General features: G+C 38.0%; 3 protein-coding genes and 1 non-coding gene across 8 annotated transcripts; 2 read left to right on the top strand and 2 right to left on the bottom strand.

Annotated features, from left to right (window-relative positions):
* Positions 1 to 206: 206 nt before the first annotated feature.
* LOC124335730 lies at positions 207 to 3,066 on the bottom strand. Of its 4 annotated transcripts, none has more exons than XM_046789162.1 (6): positions 2,778 to 3,066; positions 2,213 to 2,697; positions 2,043 to 2,144; positions 1,848 to 1,982; positions 1,302 to 1,754; positions 207 to 1,235 (listed from the first exon to the last, which is right to left on the bottom strand). In XM_046789162.1, exons 2-6 carry the CDS (start codon positions 2,658 to 2,660, stop codon positions 391 to 393), a joined length of 1,983 nt encoding a protein of 660 aa, XP_046645118.1. In that variant the 5' UTR covers positions 2,661 to 2,697; positions 2,778 to 3,066; the 3' UTR covers positions 207 to 390. The 4 variants fall into 4 exon arrangements, with proteins under 4 accessions (XP_046645118.1, XP_046645119.1, XP_046645115.1 ...); XM_046789163.1 differs by having other exon boundaries at positions 1,404 to 1,754; positions 2,778 to 3,065; XM_046789159.1 differs by having other exon boundaries at positions 207 to 1,754; positions 2,778 to 3,060.
* A 1,695-nt stretch (positions 3,067 to 4,761) lies between these two features.
* Positions 4,762 to 4,833, top strand: Trnac-gca. The gene has a single exon. It is a non-coding gene; the product is annotated as a tRNA-Cys (tRNA).
* A 526-nt stretch (positions 4,834 to 5,359) lies between these two features.
* LOC124338646 (trypsin alpha-3-like) lies at positions 5,360 to 7,391 on the bottom strand. Its single transcript, XM_046792792.1, has 8 exons — positions 7,281 to 7,391; positions 7,144 to 7,192; positions 6,799 to 6,881; positions 6,588 to 6,676; positions 6,211 to 6,355; positions 5,987 to 6,122; positions 5,782 to 5,921; positions 5,360 to 5,650 (listed from the first exon to the last, which is right to left on the bottom strand). The coding sequence occupies exons 1-8, from the start codon at positions 7,296 to 7,298 to the stop codon at positions 5,504 to 5,506; spliced, it is 807 nt and encodes a 268-aa protein (XP_046648748.1). The 5' UTR covers positions 7,299 to 7,391; the 3' UTR covers positions 5,360 to 5,503.
* A 3,298-nt stretch (positions 7,392 to 10,689) lies between these two features.
* LOC124338645 (fatty acid hydroxylase domain-containing protein 2-like) lies at positions 10,690 to 13,137 on the top strand. 2 transcript variants are annotated; one of them, XM_046792791.1, is made up of 8 exons: positions 10,690 to 10,905; positions 11,106 to 11,263; positions 11,385 to 11,488; positions 11,663 to 11,808; positions 12,068 to 12,194; positions 12,319 to 12,370; positions 12,478 to 12,610; positions 12,716 to 13,137. In XM_046792791.1, the coding sequence occupies exons 2-8, from the start codon at positions 11,157 to 11,159 to the stop codon at positions 13,034 to 13,036; spliced, it is 990 nt and encodes a 329-aa protein (XP_046648747.1). In that variant the 5' UTR covers positions 10,690 to 10,905; positions 11,106 to 11,156; the 3' UTR covers positions 13,037 to 13,137. The 2 variants fall into 2 exon arrangements, with proteins under 2 accessions (XP_046648747.1, XP_046648746.1); XM_046792790.1 differs by having other exon boundaries at positions 10,692 to 10,905; positions 11,086 to 11,263.
* The last annotated feature ends 954 nt before the right edge of the window (positions 13,138 to 14,091 follow it).

The following is a 14,091-nucleotide window of genomic DNA, read 5'->3' as shown; positions in this document are numbered from 1 at the left end:
AATCGTTTCCCATACATGAACTAGTGGCTCCAAACCCGAAAGAGCTTTCTTTAACCACTGCAATATATTTGAACTGCAATCTCGGCCACTTAAAAGTTTGATTTTATGACTACGAATGATCCACCGAAGTGGGTTATCTTAGAAATGCCGGTTATTTATTCCAATCTAAAATGGAACGGAATCTTGAAATGATGGTAGATAAAACAAACAAATCAATTTTTGTATTATCAAAAGTATAAAATTGGCTTTACGGTACTTCTGGAAATTTTGTACAACAAAATGGCTTAGACAGTAATGCACAAACAAAAACTTTACCAACTTTAGATATTAAAACGTTGAAGAGAAGAGAGGGGGGGGGGGGGGTGAACAATAAGGGGCACTTTCCGTTCATCACAACTTTTTGAAAACATTGGCCATGACTATATGAACATCGCATCCAAGACAAGTTACTGAGGCGTTTCCGGTTTTTAAATCGATCTTCAACCCAAGAATGTCAAGGAGAGTCTGGCAACTGGGACATGAATCAACCACTTCTTCAGTAGTGACCGACTGTTCAGCTGGCTTAGGTGAAGAAGTTGAAGAATTTCCCGGGGAATCAACGTTGGCAACTTCTTCCTTGACGGATTCGCCCAATATCTGCAATGAACATGACTCGACACTTTGTACAACATTTTCAGCGGTAAGAGATAAAGTTACATATTGTGATTTATCTTCCACAATTACGGGTGATTGAGGTACATCTACGTTTTCAGCATTATTAGAAGTAAGTACTTCAGATGAAGCAGACTGAATCGGTTTGGACAATAACAACTCTGAGGCGTCGAGCATTGAATTCAGTGATCCCAATGCTTCCAGTATGTCCGCTTCTACTTGACGGTCTATTACTGGGCGAGGAATGAGAGGGGGTATTACATTAGTCCGTAAACTAGGAATCTCGGCTTCAGTGCTTTTATGAGAGCTGGTTCCGTGATCACATTTAGGCGAAGAAGGCGAACACGATGTAGAATCAGCGTTCCAAGGCTCTTTATCCATCAGCTCTCCAGTTCTATTTGTCGCTGATTTTCCATCAAGGTCCACTACTGACTTGGTAACAGTATGATTCTCTTGAACTCCTCTGGCTCCGTCTGGGCAAGGTACTGGTGACTGTATAGACGCTCGATCATCCGGTGAACTGGCCGGATGTGGAGCGGCGCACGTGGAGATCACGTCCCGACTGAAGCGCCTCATAAGGTTTCCTTCAAAAGAGACAGGGGAATGGGAAACATTGGCTTCCGTCCTTGAATAGGGTATAAATGTCGCACCAGTATTTTCCTTCAATTGTGCAGCCAGCTGATCAATCGATACATCTTCAGTAGGACTAGGAATTCTGGGGTTTGACGCTCTGCTATCAGAGAGTTGATTACCAGGGTAATTTGATGGTACAAGGTCTATTGGAATCAGCTTCCAGGGAATCCGCTTTTCGACCAGGTTGGGTTTCGGGCGATCGCAGTAGATGGGTGCCCATTTCGTGTTTAGGTTCCTTGATTCTTTCTTGTCCGACTCTAGCCTGGCGGATGGGATTTTTCTACGGGGATCGGTTGCTGGAACGGAGGTTTCCATAGGAATAACAGCCATTCCTTTTTGAATCTCGGACGTAGAAGGCGATTCATTTGATATTTTCGACGAAACAAGAATTGAGCTATCCGGACTTGTAATAATTGACTGATCATGATCTGTTCCCAAATTAGAAGAAATCATTGGCATTTTTACTTTACCTATATGTATAATACATACATTTAAAAATATGTATATATTAAATTATTGAAATCTACTTAAAAAATATTAATAATAATTTTAAAAAATATTACTCGATCCGGAATTATCACCACCCAACGCACTTATGTCTTTTTCTAGTACGGGAACAGGAGCGGGATCATCCAAAACCACAGAACACCCATATGATCGTGCCCTGGACCCTGGACTGGGATCTTTTCCTCTGGATTCTGCATAAGAAATAAGTATAATTGTGGTAAAATTACACATCATTATTGGTTAGATTAAACCTTCTGCAGCAACAAGATCTGGATTTTGGCAAGCAAATGATCTATCTGATCTTGTATCAGTAGAAGATGAATGTCGTCGACGATCAGAATACTCATGTTCATCTAAACAAACAAACACCATTCAGTTTTGACAACCATTTAAGTAATTAGAATTTTTGTCCAAGTATTACATGCAGTTTTGTCATGGGATGACATGTGTTTAACTCGTTTTGCTGACCAATGATGACCAGATTCTGTAAGGTGCTTTTTTAGTTCATTGTGAGTATCAAACTCATGGAAACAGACTTTGCAAAAAATGCCATGATGTTTTCGTTTCCTGTTTGGAAATGTTTCTTCATCTTCAGGTACGTTTAATCTCGAAAGGGGTCTTAAATGCTGCGCAGCGTGCAAATGAGCATATAACTCTCTATTGCTTTGATAAGTATTCAAACACACTCTGCATTCAAAAGTTGATTGAGCAGATGTCCTATGAGAATTTGGTGATTCTGAGTTTGACTTAGAAGATCTTGCATAGTTGCCATCAAATGATTCCCTAGGGGAAGATTCATCACAATAGTTTGGCTGGTATTTACTATAGTGGTTACTAGGTCCTCTATTTCTTCTCTTGTATGAATCCATTGAAAAATACCTGCAAAACCCACCTTGATCTTTTCATCTAAAAAAATTTAGGTAATTTATATCTTTGACCTAGGTTATTGAAAGCCTTTAAATTAGTGTGCCATGTTCTTTGGTTACCTTGTTGTTAGTTTAGAAAGGCATGCACATTGTTGATACCGAGACCGCGCTTTTCAGTTAAAAAAAAAGGCGTCAGTTGACGTGAAAATGAAATATTTAGCAACTAACCAAAGATGTGTCTGTTTTATTAAGAATTATAAGGTAACCTTCTTTTTAGTAACTGAGTACTGACGAAGAGAACGAGAAAAACTAATTATGCTGACTCGAAAAACAATTACATGTAATGTCTGTTTGCAGCGCTGCCATATTGTAATCTTTGTAGGGTCGGTGAAGCCGTCAGGGCAGGGAGGCAGAGTTGCAGAGAGTCCAGACTCCAGACTCCAGAGACTTTTTAAAAATAAATCCTACAAAGTTCTGAAACCACGCGACTATCAAGTATGTTCAAAAGTGGGGAAAATCTTAAATATGTATTAAACCATAAAGTTCTACTAGGTTATGCAGGTTATGCCAGAGCCACAGAAATGGATTGAATAGAATGCCAAGTATTTTTAGCTTTTTTAATATTTTCGTTATCAGCAGGCCGTAGCGAACACACGTAAGGACCATAGTCTGGAACGATAAAAAGTTAAAAACAAAGGAAAGAAGGGGAGAGTAGTGGAAATTGAAATCCTTGAAATCCAAAAGTAAAAGGGCAAATAGAAGTAGAAAAAAAACATAAAATTTCGCGCCCTACCCATTATTAGTTCTCCCGTATCTTTTTACTTGTTCCTTGAATAGAAAAAGATATTAGTCAAATCATACTTTCTGAGTGTTCATTATTTTTCAGTTTTTCACGTAATACTAAAACCAAATAAAATTTTAGTGAGTCGAAACTACTTTTTGAAAAAACATGTTTTTACTGGCGCGTAATACGAATCCTCGGTTTATGAGATGAGCGGAGGCAGGGTCGGGCTATGCTTTAATGTTAGTCATAAATTGAAATTCGATAAGATTTTTTTATTATGCGTCTAGAGTTTCGCACAACTTATTCGGACTTCCACTTGAAAAGATCGCCCGTAACCAAAACCGAAACATACTTATTTGGTTATTTAAAAAGCATGGGAAAAGAGAGCTTGAAAAAACATATTTATAGCAAAAATCCCACACGTCTACAGATTTTTTAAACAAACTCTTGTAATCTTTTTAAAGAGATACAGGAAAATCCCTCTCCTTGCTTGCTTAACCTTGCTTACCTTAAAGCTTAAAGGGAGGAGAATGAATACGATAAAAATCGCCTTACTAACCTTGAGAAAAACAAGTTTTATTTTTTAAAATTTTTTTTGTGATTTTGTTTTCGTTGTGTGATGGGGGGTGAGGACATCAAAAATATTCGGGTGCGAGATCCGCCTTCAGTTTGTTATTCGTTATTCCTTGTTCCAATCATCGTTCATCATCACTTCATCATAATCATTCAGTTTTCGTTGTTGTTGTTGTGTGATAGTGTGAATTGATAATAATTTGTTAGTGATGTCATGACTGAGTTCACTTAAATAATTGGAAAGTATCAGATACAGATTCCTTTCACACGCATTTGAATTTTATTTGTAAGATAATGCAGCTGCGGTTATTTTGTGTGTAAGGAATGCACTTGTGATAGTACACCCGACTCCATTAATATAGCACTTTGTTAATTATCTTAGCTCTTGAAAAAACAACGATAACGTATAGAGGGATGGGGTAGAAAAATTTTAATCTTGTTTTTTTACCATCGCTTCAAGGGACAAGTTACATTTCAAATAACTGTTTACTTCGTTTTTTTACAACATGTTTCAAAGTCCGACATGTATGGAGTCGGGTACCGGTTGGCTATGTATTGTCATACTAAGGGCTCCACAATATAATAATGATATATTCACGCTTTGATAAATAACAACGTGTAATATGAAGATCGAAATTTAGTGTTTTACTGCTTTGTAGGATTTTTGCGCTGATTTTTTGTGGATCAGGTGGTTTGATTTATTTTGTCAAAGTTAATTTATTGAGTTTTCTTACTGAGTTTCATATAGGGGGTATAGCTCAGTGGTAGAGCATTCGACTGCAGATCGAGAGGTCCCCGGTTCAAACCCGGGTGCCCCCTCTACTTTTTTATAATGTTATAAAAATAATTGTTTTTTTTTATTGATTTCAGTGATTCTTAACAATAAAGTATGAATAAATTTAGTTACAGTTTCAATTTCATTTTGATTGTTAGGTATGATTTGTAGTCAGATAACGACTGTCGAGCTGGTGTCCTTAGTGCTTGTATGGCAGTCTGCTGTGTGTAAAGCTGAATGTAAGATTAATCTTATACTTACACTTACAACGGGATTCGGGATAATTGGGTTATGGAAATGCCATCCCCAAAGGATATGACCGATAATTGGACAACATGCAATAGAAATGTGATAATTAATGGGTGATTATTGGGGTGAGTTTTGTGGACTGAGTCTTGAAAGCGTCAGAGCGTCAATCCTGCCTCGGCTTTAAGGAATGCGCGGGAATGCGTAAACGGATCGATAGATGCGGATGCGATAGGCCTATATTTAACATACGTTAGATTTATATCTACATCTATAATTGTATACATAATTTTTCGATTCGAGGAAATAAATTGAAAATATATATTTGTCTGCCAAATTAAATTTTGTATTTCAAGAAAACTGTGGAAACTGTTGTCTAAATATAGTTTAGGCCACGTTCTGTTCCCACTATATATTTTCCCAAACACCTTAAACATTTCAAGGTAATGAAACCAAAAATACAGTTAGCTACACTGTGTTGCTTTTAATCCAGTTCATGAAAGAGGTGGTTCTCATGTATATTCCTGGGTAATTGAAATCCATACAGCCTTTCCCCCAGCTCATAATACCTACTTGACGGCCCTCGACAATGACTGGTCCTCCGTTGCTGTCGTCCTATAATGAAAAATAATGTTGTTTTTGTTAATTTTTTCAAATCAACAATCCCTCTCCCAAACCCCTCAGCATGTCCGGCCTTCCGGCCACTTTAAAAAGTAATTAGTGTAAAGTATTGAAACAAAACTTACGTGACAAGTAATTCCCTCTTGAGAACCGGCAGAGGCGCACAAAGAATTGTCGTAAATCTTAAACTGGTACTTTGAACTGCACTCTGAATTGGAGATGATGGATACTGGGGCTTGCAGTAGAATTTTGTGAGTTGTACTGGCTTCAAAGGGAAATTGTAACATTAGAAATTCGAAAAGACAAGAAAACATTTAGAAGAAAAACAACCTGATTTGGCTGCTCCCCAACGAAGGATTGTACCATGTTTCCCAACGTAATCATCCGTTGTGCCATCCGCAGGAAGACTCAATGGATACAGCGTCGTGACATTCGTTTCCAAAGTCAACACAGCAATATTGTTGGCCTATTTTGGTGGGGACGGACATGACAAATTAACTTTGTTGAACCGCACACAAATTTTAATTAACAGATAATTTTAAAATGTTGCTCACTTTCGTCTTTCTGTCGTAGAGTTCGTGAAATTTAATGTGGCGTACATTGCTGATGATTGCGCCAGGGTTGTATGTTTTCAAGGCAACCGTGTTCAAATAAACCCTAAGCTTTGCTAGATCGTTGGATTTCTCCGCTCCATGCAAACTGTGCAACATCAAATTATTCCAGTTATTAACGGCGTTAACTAACCACTGTGTCTAGTCATGTTTAACAGACTATAGTAATTAACATTATTTTATATCGCTGAACAAAAAGAAATATTAGCCTACTATAGTAAAAACTGAATATTATTATTTTATGTGAAAATTTTCTCTTTTAGTGGATCAACAGGCTAGATATTTTGTGTTTATTTCAACTTGACCCCCAAAATACTTACAAAGACACACAATCGGCTCCAGTCAATACGTGGTTGGTGCTGATAAGAGTAGCACCGCAAATGTGGCGTCCATCGAACAAAATGGCACCCTAAATAAACAGCTTCTTCATTAACTTCAATACATACTACTTTTTTTTTAAAGTACGCACCGGAAGGCGGTCTTTATTAATGTAAAATTAAAAAAAAAGAAATAAAATGAAAAAATACTTGCCACATTTGGGAAGGCACCACGACGAGCAGGTGTCCCAACCAATGATTCGTTCGTATCGTCGTCATCAGCTGAACGCTTTTTCGCTGTTCAAAATAAAATACGCAATCCATTTTACGCTTCTGTGCGATTTTTACATAATTGCACGTATTCATTAAAACTATTAGAATTGCATCTAGTTCAAGGGATCCGATTAGCAATTGAGTGCGCATTTCGTCACTCGGCTGTGTGTCCCCAACCCAATAAAAAAAAAAATCAACAATACGGGTTTTAAAAATTCCGGCTTACAAAGTAAACTCGGAGAATGTTTAACCCAGCACTGGCATATATTTGCATATTATACAGTACCTTCCGCAGATGGCCATGAATTGGCAACGACGGCAAGCAACCCAATCACCTGTTTATTTTGAAATGCTGTTAGTATTAGAGCTTTCTTTTATTCAATTGAAAGAATGTATCAATTACTATGGGATTAATTAACTTACGAAGATATTAGTTTGCATTCTGTGACTATATGCAACGGACTAGATCTAAGAACGTCTAACTAGCAGAGCACTTTTCAGTATATTGGTTTAACAGTGGCGATACGAGAAAGATGCGTTCGTCCCTCGGTCTGACGTGTTCACAGAAGCGGCTAATGTCCACACAGATTTTTTGGGGCGAAATAAGGGCACTTGGGATTGCCCAGAATTCGATTATGGGCCATCGATATACGCAGTTCTGCAAATCCAGGTGGTAATGAATCAACAACGGACAGGATCTGGTCATGCAGACATACTTGCAACCGATCACATATTCCCATTAGTGGTTTTTCCGTGGATCTGTGTTTAATCAATATGTGCGGCAGTGGCGCAAGAACGATGGGTATTTGGATTAATCGAAAATCAATATCAATATCGAACAGGACCATTTAGCCTACTTAAATTACCCAACACATTTGCGCCTAAAATAAAAGTATTAGAGTTTAAAAAAATCCGTTTGAGAAAAAAATTGTTTAACTATAAAATTTAAGTTACTGTATGTTACCTTTTAAATTCCAAAAAATGTACGAAGAAAGATGCTGCAATTTCGGTTTATTTTAACTGATTTTAACCACAGTAGCAGCATAGTCATATTCAAAACCTTGTCCGAAATTCGCATTTTCGCATTTCTATAGTGAGCTATTTCTTGTAGGAATGAATATCAGCTTTCTCCTTGTTACATGGACCCTTTTGTAAAAAAAACAAAAAAACAAAAAACATTTAATTATACATGCACTTCTTTTTTTGCGATTGCAACTGATTCGCCGCTTGCTTGTGGGGCGCAGCCTGCCCGGATCTATTATCTGCCACAAGGAAAATCTTGCGTTTTCTGAACACATTCATCATTATAATTTTTTTATAGGAAAATGAAAGTTAATTGTGTGTGTATACGTGGTGGATCCCCGTGGCAAAAAAAAAAAAAAAAGAAAAACCTTGTCCGATACTTTCTCACAGGCTCATACGCGAATCGAACAATACCGGTTGTACACGGGCTTTGTTTCTTTGTAAACAGTTACGTATATATCAGCCAACAACAGCACATTCGGTTTCTCCTGCATTAATTTGCTATTTTTTTAAGGACTTAAGAGTCACCCATCCAGCAATCCTCCCTTTTCCTTATTATGTTGATGTTCTGTTACCGGTTTGAAAAGAAAGTGTTGAGGCGGGTGAGAGTGAAACATCTCAAAATCCTGTTCAACCGGTGAAAATATTTTCTGTCCCAATTGCTCGCAATGGATTTCCATTTTGGCTTAATAATTTCCATATACAATTACAGAAAATCCGAGAAAATCGAGCCAAATATGAAAAGATAAAAAGGAAAGACTCATTTCATGAAAGTATAAAAAAATGTACGTACTTTCTTTTCATCCAAAACGCTTAACAATACTTTCATTTGTCCGTTCGGTCAAACTCAAATAGAGAGATCCACCACAAAAACCTTGTGCGAAACAAAATGGTCGTCCTTGAAACGGACGATATATACGCGCAAATGTGGTGTGTACATTGTAAATTCTTTGGCTGATTTGAGTTGAGAGTGTCGAACAAGCATTAAAATAAACAAGCCCGAAAAGGGAAGATTCCGAACTTGGCCTTCACAACTCGGCTGGCTCGGCTCTCAATATTACGTACTATATTTGCAGAGTCATCGTAAGGTGACTAAAAAAACCTAATTTTGGTTCTTTGTTTTGTTTGTTTCTCTCGTATCATCGTGGTGAAGGTTAAAATGTAGGACAAAAGTACGTAACTTGCTCGTGTTGCAATCCGCATCACCTTGAATCCACCCGCCCAGTCGAAATGACAATCTATAGCTTCTGGTATATGGGAACCGAGAATGCTTGTACAAATAGTTATAAAATGTTCTAAAATAAACTATAAAAACCTGCCCCCCTCAACCTAAATTTCATCACCAACAATCAAAACAAATCAATTCGTTGTCAAAAATAGCTGGAAAAAAACTGGAATAAGAGAAAATCGCGCGTTCGCGAAATCAGTTGCTTTTACAAGACCTTGTCCTGCTTCCATTATTCTATTCTTGCTGTTACATGCGGGATAAGAATGCAATGTTACTATTTTAGCGAAATGATTTAAAACCAAAATTATTTTGGGTATGTGAACTTTTGAGTGTGGTTAAATCCGAATTTATGAGATAATTAAGTCCGATAAAGTCGAATGGCAAATAATCGCATCTGACCATGCAGAAGGCATCACCTACTTTTACAAGATTGCCAACTGGGGCGCACGTCGTTTGAATGAGCCAATTCAAATACTCGGTCAAAAACAACAGGCTATCGAGTGTGTCTTCTTATATAATGTGCGGCGAAGGATGTCTGAAATGGTTTTGATAGATTGTATTCAGTCCTGCAATTTAAAGTGAGATTGTTTGAACTACACTATAAACCCTAATAGCCCAAACAAAGGTAAATAATCTAAATATACCACATGAAAGAGGTGCTTCCTCGCTATATAGTCTTCCACCACAATCAGCGTGAGAGTATTGATTGGGGGTACTACTACTCCGGCTGTTTCCATCAATGCATTTATACAATCGCCAAAGCACGTTTTACTATTATTACTGTGAATGTAGTATGTAGTTTCGGTCGATTTTACTGTGGGCAGTCCTACTTAAAAAATGCAGTTGTAATCTGATGGGTTACATTCGAGACATGCATTGGGAAATGACACTGCGATAAGATACGTCTTGTTTAACATTGCCAGTTAACGGTAGATAGCGTAGTAATTGCCATTGCTCCCGATTACTCCCGAAGGCGAATATAGAGAATCAAATGGGACAAATGAGCGCTGCGTGTCGTAATATTTGCGGTGGAAAGGGAAGTAAAGACCAAAGAGTGGGAAAAAGAACTATGAGGAGAAAAGCTATAAGAAAGATGGAGCGATATTTGAGTTTTCCCCGTCTTTTGTCCTGCTAGGTGAGTGTCGTATGTGCCTTTTTTGATTGTTTGTTGTCGTTTCCGTTTCACAAGGCGCATGGGTTCTTAACTAGCAGACAGAGAGAGAGCTAAGGATCTCGTGACAACTGGTTTTGGTCGAGCATTCTCCCTCAAGGTTGCCCCATGCCCATTTCAGCTTAAGGACGCTATCTTCAATTCATACTAATAAGTTGTAAGTCTTTTGCCATGCAGTCGACAGCGGTGCCAGGCGCGGGAAGAAACTTGGATATTTGAATTCACATCAAGGTCGATCGTCGACGCCAGCTATTCTGCGCTGTTCTACTAGGCTACTAGGCTCTTCTGTTTTGAAATTTTGTAGTGCGTGACAAAATTAAGGTCAGCGAAAGGGCTAAAACTGCTGAGCGCAAAAATGCGTTCGTCGGCCAAGATTTTTGACGGAAGGTGGCGTGTAACAATTTCTTTGAGAAATTTGGCAGTCAGTGCATTCACACCGGGACGACAAGCTGACTTGGGACTCTGCGCTCCTGGTCCGTCAATTCAGACGTATCACGTTGTTAGCTCTGCAACATCGTGGTGTTGAATCGCGCTCACGTTTAGCACTGCGTTCAGCAGGGTGTATAATAGTGCTGCGGTCAAGTGTACTGCTATTATCACGCTGTCTATCATCCCGATCGATATTGGTGATTTTTTTAATCAGTTTGTACTTTGCGCATTTTTTTTATTTTTTTTGTTTGTTTCGGTAATGGAAGACGCAGACAGAGTTTTTTTTATCGGCCTGGGACGATAAAACTTGCGTAACCACTTTGGACAAAACTGAACGAATTTTTCTTTCTCATTTTTTTTTTAAATAAAAATTGAAGATTCACGTTCGTGTGCGCAGTGCCTGAGTTTCATCAGTTTATCGTTGATCGCCAATCTGTCCGGCTGCACCATGGACAAAGGGCAGCAACCATCGTTGTGGGCATGGGCGAGACATTCAGCTCTGCTAGTTGCCACCATCGTCGTGATTTTCGCAGCGTTTAGCAACAGTCTAACTTGGTAAAACAATATTTGACAACCGTGAAAGTCGTCGTGCAGCATAGCTGTCTATCTAATCGTCCAGTATTCGACCTCCACCAGAAGATTTTTAACGACTTTTTTTTTCCTCATTTCTTGGCAGGTATTTGCAGCAACTTTGGGGAGCTTCGGGAGACTTTTGGCAATCGCTATGGAATCGATTCCTCGATCGATTCGGAGACGACGAATTCGGCCTTTTTGTTTACGGTTTGTTATATTCATTCTTTAAAGCCTCAGCACGGAATATTTGTTTTTCCTTTTTAGTTCAATGTCACTACACAAGGAAGTGTCAGTGTACGAACCTGAACTGATACGGTCACGTAAGCCATGGCTTTACTGATGAAACGCTGATTTTTCTTTGTCCTTTTTTGTCAAGAACAGGAACGACTATTCTAACCATGGGCCTTTATTGGGGTGTTGGCTCTATCTACGTCATGATGGATTATTTTAATTTACCCAAATGGATTCGTAAATACAAAGTCCAGCTTGGTACCAACGAACCCGTCGACCGAAAGCGGCTCATCACGGTAAGACCTTGCTTTTATCTGCGTCTGGCCTACGAGTTGCGTGTTGCTGTGCGTTATCCTAATAAAGAAAAAAAGGAACTATCCTACCTGTCGGTTTGACCTTGGCTTTGACCAAGTGATGATTCATTCCAAGATCGATGTCTCGGTATATAATGAATACAAGGAATTGCTATATCATCCTTCACGCGCTTAGGCGTGGATAACAACACTATTCATGTATACTGCTTGGTAACAACTTGTACTTTTTCTTATTACGCAGGCTGTTGGTCATGTGTTGTTTAATCAAATATTTGTCGGCATTCCGTTCGCCGCCTTTGGATATTGGATGATGAAAAAACCTTTAGCGCCATTCCGTGAGCTGCCAAATTTCAGCCGTGTGCTACTAGGTAAATTATCGTTCTAAAAATGTGACAGACGAATAAATTTACAGTTTAGTTAAATCTAAACCTAAATCCAATCAAATAATTTGAAACGGCCTAATTAAATAACTTATTATATTTTGCGTAATAGAGTTGGCCGTTTTTATCGTCGTTGAAGAAATTGTCTTTTATTATTCACACAGGTAAGTTATTCAAGCATTTGTATTTAACCTTTATGTTTCTTACTATTTATAGTTAAAGTCATTAAATAACGTGTTTCTATTGGGTGCAACAATAATTTTGGAAATAGGTTTTTACATCACAGACGGCTGTACAAATACATCCACAAGAAGCATCACGAGTGGACTGCACCCATCGCTGTAACTGCTATTTACTGCCATCCACTTGAGCACCTCTTGTCTAACATTGTGCCTCCAGCTCTGGTGAGTTGTTTGAAATCATATTCCGGGAAATACCCTGAAAAAACAAAAAATCTTTTTCTTCGTCATAGTTTAGTATCCGTGTTGCATATTTTTTATAATCTCCAGGGCACAATCATCATGAGCTCGCACATTTCCACATGTTGGCTTTGGTATTCTATGGCCATCCTTAGGACGTTGAATGATCACTCGGGCTATCATTTGCCCTTTTTCCCGTCGCCAGAGGCACACGATTTTCATCATCTGAAGTTCAATGAATGTTACGGCTTTCTCGGTATTCTTGACTACCTTCACGGAACCGACACATTATTTCGTTCCTCGCCTCCTTTCAAGCGTCATATTGTGTCCTTAGCCATAAAACCGCTTCGTATACAGTTCCCCGATGAGCCCAAAAGTAAAAAAAACCTGAATGACAAGTACAGCGAATAACGAGATCATTTGGGCTATATAGCGAGCTCGTTCGATCCCGTCAAACACTACAGCTGTTTCGTTTTTTTCGTATACATTTTAAATATATCTGAATGAGTTTAGTTGTGAACTTGTTGGGAATTACGGGAATAGTCTGTGATTTATTGATATCTTTCATAATTTATGCTTTAAAAAAATTCAAAGGATATTACGCCATAAAAATATGTCAACTCGATTATACCAGATGATAACGTCAGGTAAGAATTGTCAAAGAATTGTCGTCAACGGTAAGTAAGCAAGTCTCGCGATGCTTCAAATGCTTTAGCTTCATCACCTAACAAAAGTCCATCTGTTCGGAAATTATTCAAACTTATACTGTAAGTGTAATTGTTTTATACTGACACTGAATAAGTTTGCAATTTCCTTTCTATATAAATAGAATTAAATATATATACATAACAAAAAAAAATAAAAAATAAAAAACCATCAAAATTTGCACAATCAAATGCATAATCGTGACTTTTATTGGAACTAGACAACTAGTTAAGCTGGATGCTGCTGGAACGTACAGTGTTTGAGGAATCACCATTTACATTGATTTATGAATAAAAATCAAAAATCATTTTTAGAAACTTTAGATGAATCAAATAAAAAATCAAATTAAAATTTTTTATTTAATTCATAAATCAAAATCAAAAATCAAATTTGTGCAATTTTTTTACATTTATCTTGGAAAAAAAAAATTAGTTGCTGACAGTAGAACTCAAAGGACAGAAGAACTCCTGATTTAGATATTTATAAAAATTATCCGACAATAGAATTCCATTTCCCGACAGTAGAACTCCAATACGCTACAATAGAACTCCAATAATTTTTTAAAAGGGGTCATTCCACGCCAAAACATCCAGTGGCCGTTGCGACCTGGCTGGGATTTCAACTATTTTTTGAAAGTGGATTCTTTTTATAAAGAAAATAAGATGTTCAAAAGGATTTTGCTACCGAAAGTATCCGTACGGCTGAGAGGATCAGTAGGGAAAAAGCCTTTTTTAAAACTCTCCCATTAATAGAATTCTCGG

The sequence above is a fragment of the Daphnia pulicaria genome, chromosome 4 (assembly GCF_021234035.1).
Source record: "Daphnia pulicaria isolate SC F1-1A chromosome 4, SC_F0-13Bv2, whole genome shotgun sequence".
NCBI lineage: Eukaryota > Metazoa > Arthropoda > Branchiopoda > Diplostraca > Daphniidae > Daphnia > Daphnia pulicaria.
Note: the sequence above shows the minus strand (reverse complement) of the source record. Positions and strands in the feature narration are given on the sequence as shown.

Coding starts and splice junctions, on each gene's coding strand:
- LOC124335730 (XM_046789159.1), bottom strand. CDS start 2,660: ATGGATTCATACAAGAGAAGAAATAGAGGACCTAGTAACCACTATAGT. Junction 2,145..2,212: donor ATCCCATGACAAAACTGCAT/GTAATACTTGGA, acceptor TTGTTTGTTTAG/ATGAACATGAGTATTCTGAT. Junction 1,983..2,042: donor AGATCTTGTTGCTGCAGAAG/GTTTAATCTAAC, acceptor TTTCTTATGCAG/AATCCAGAGGAAAAGATCCC.
- LOC124338646 (XM_046792792.1), bottom strand. Junction 6,356..6,587: donor GGAGCCGATTGTGTGTCTTT/GTAAGTATTTTG, acceptor GATGTTGCACAG/TTTGCATGGAGCGGAGAAAT. Junction 5,922..5,986: donor TTGGGGAGCAGCCAAATCAG/GTTGTTTTTCTT, acceptor TTCCCTTTGAAG/CCAGTACAACTCACAAAATT.
- LOC124338645 (XM_046792791.1), top strand. CDS start 11,157: ATGGACAAAGGGCAGCAACCATCGTTGTGGGCATGGGCGAGACATTCA. Junction 11,489..11,662: donor ATTCGGCCTTTTTGTTTACG/GTTTGTTATATT, acceptor TGTCAAGAACAG/GAACGACTATTCTAACCATG. Junction 12,611..12,715: donor ACATTGTGCCTCCAGCTCTG/GTGAGTTGTTTG, acceptor TATAATCTCCAG/GGCACAATCATCATGAGCTC.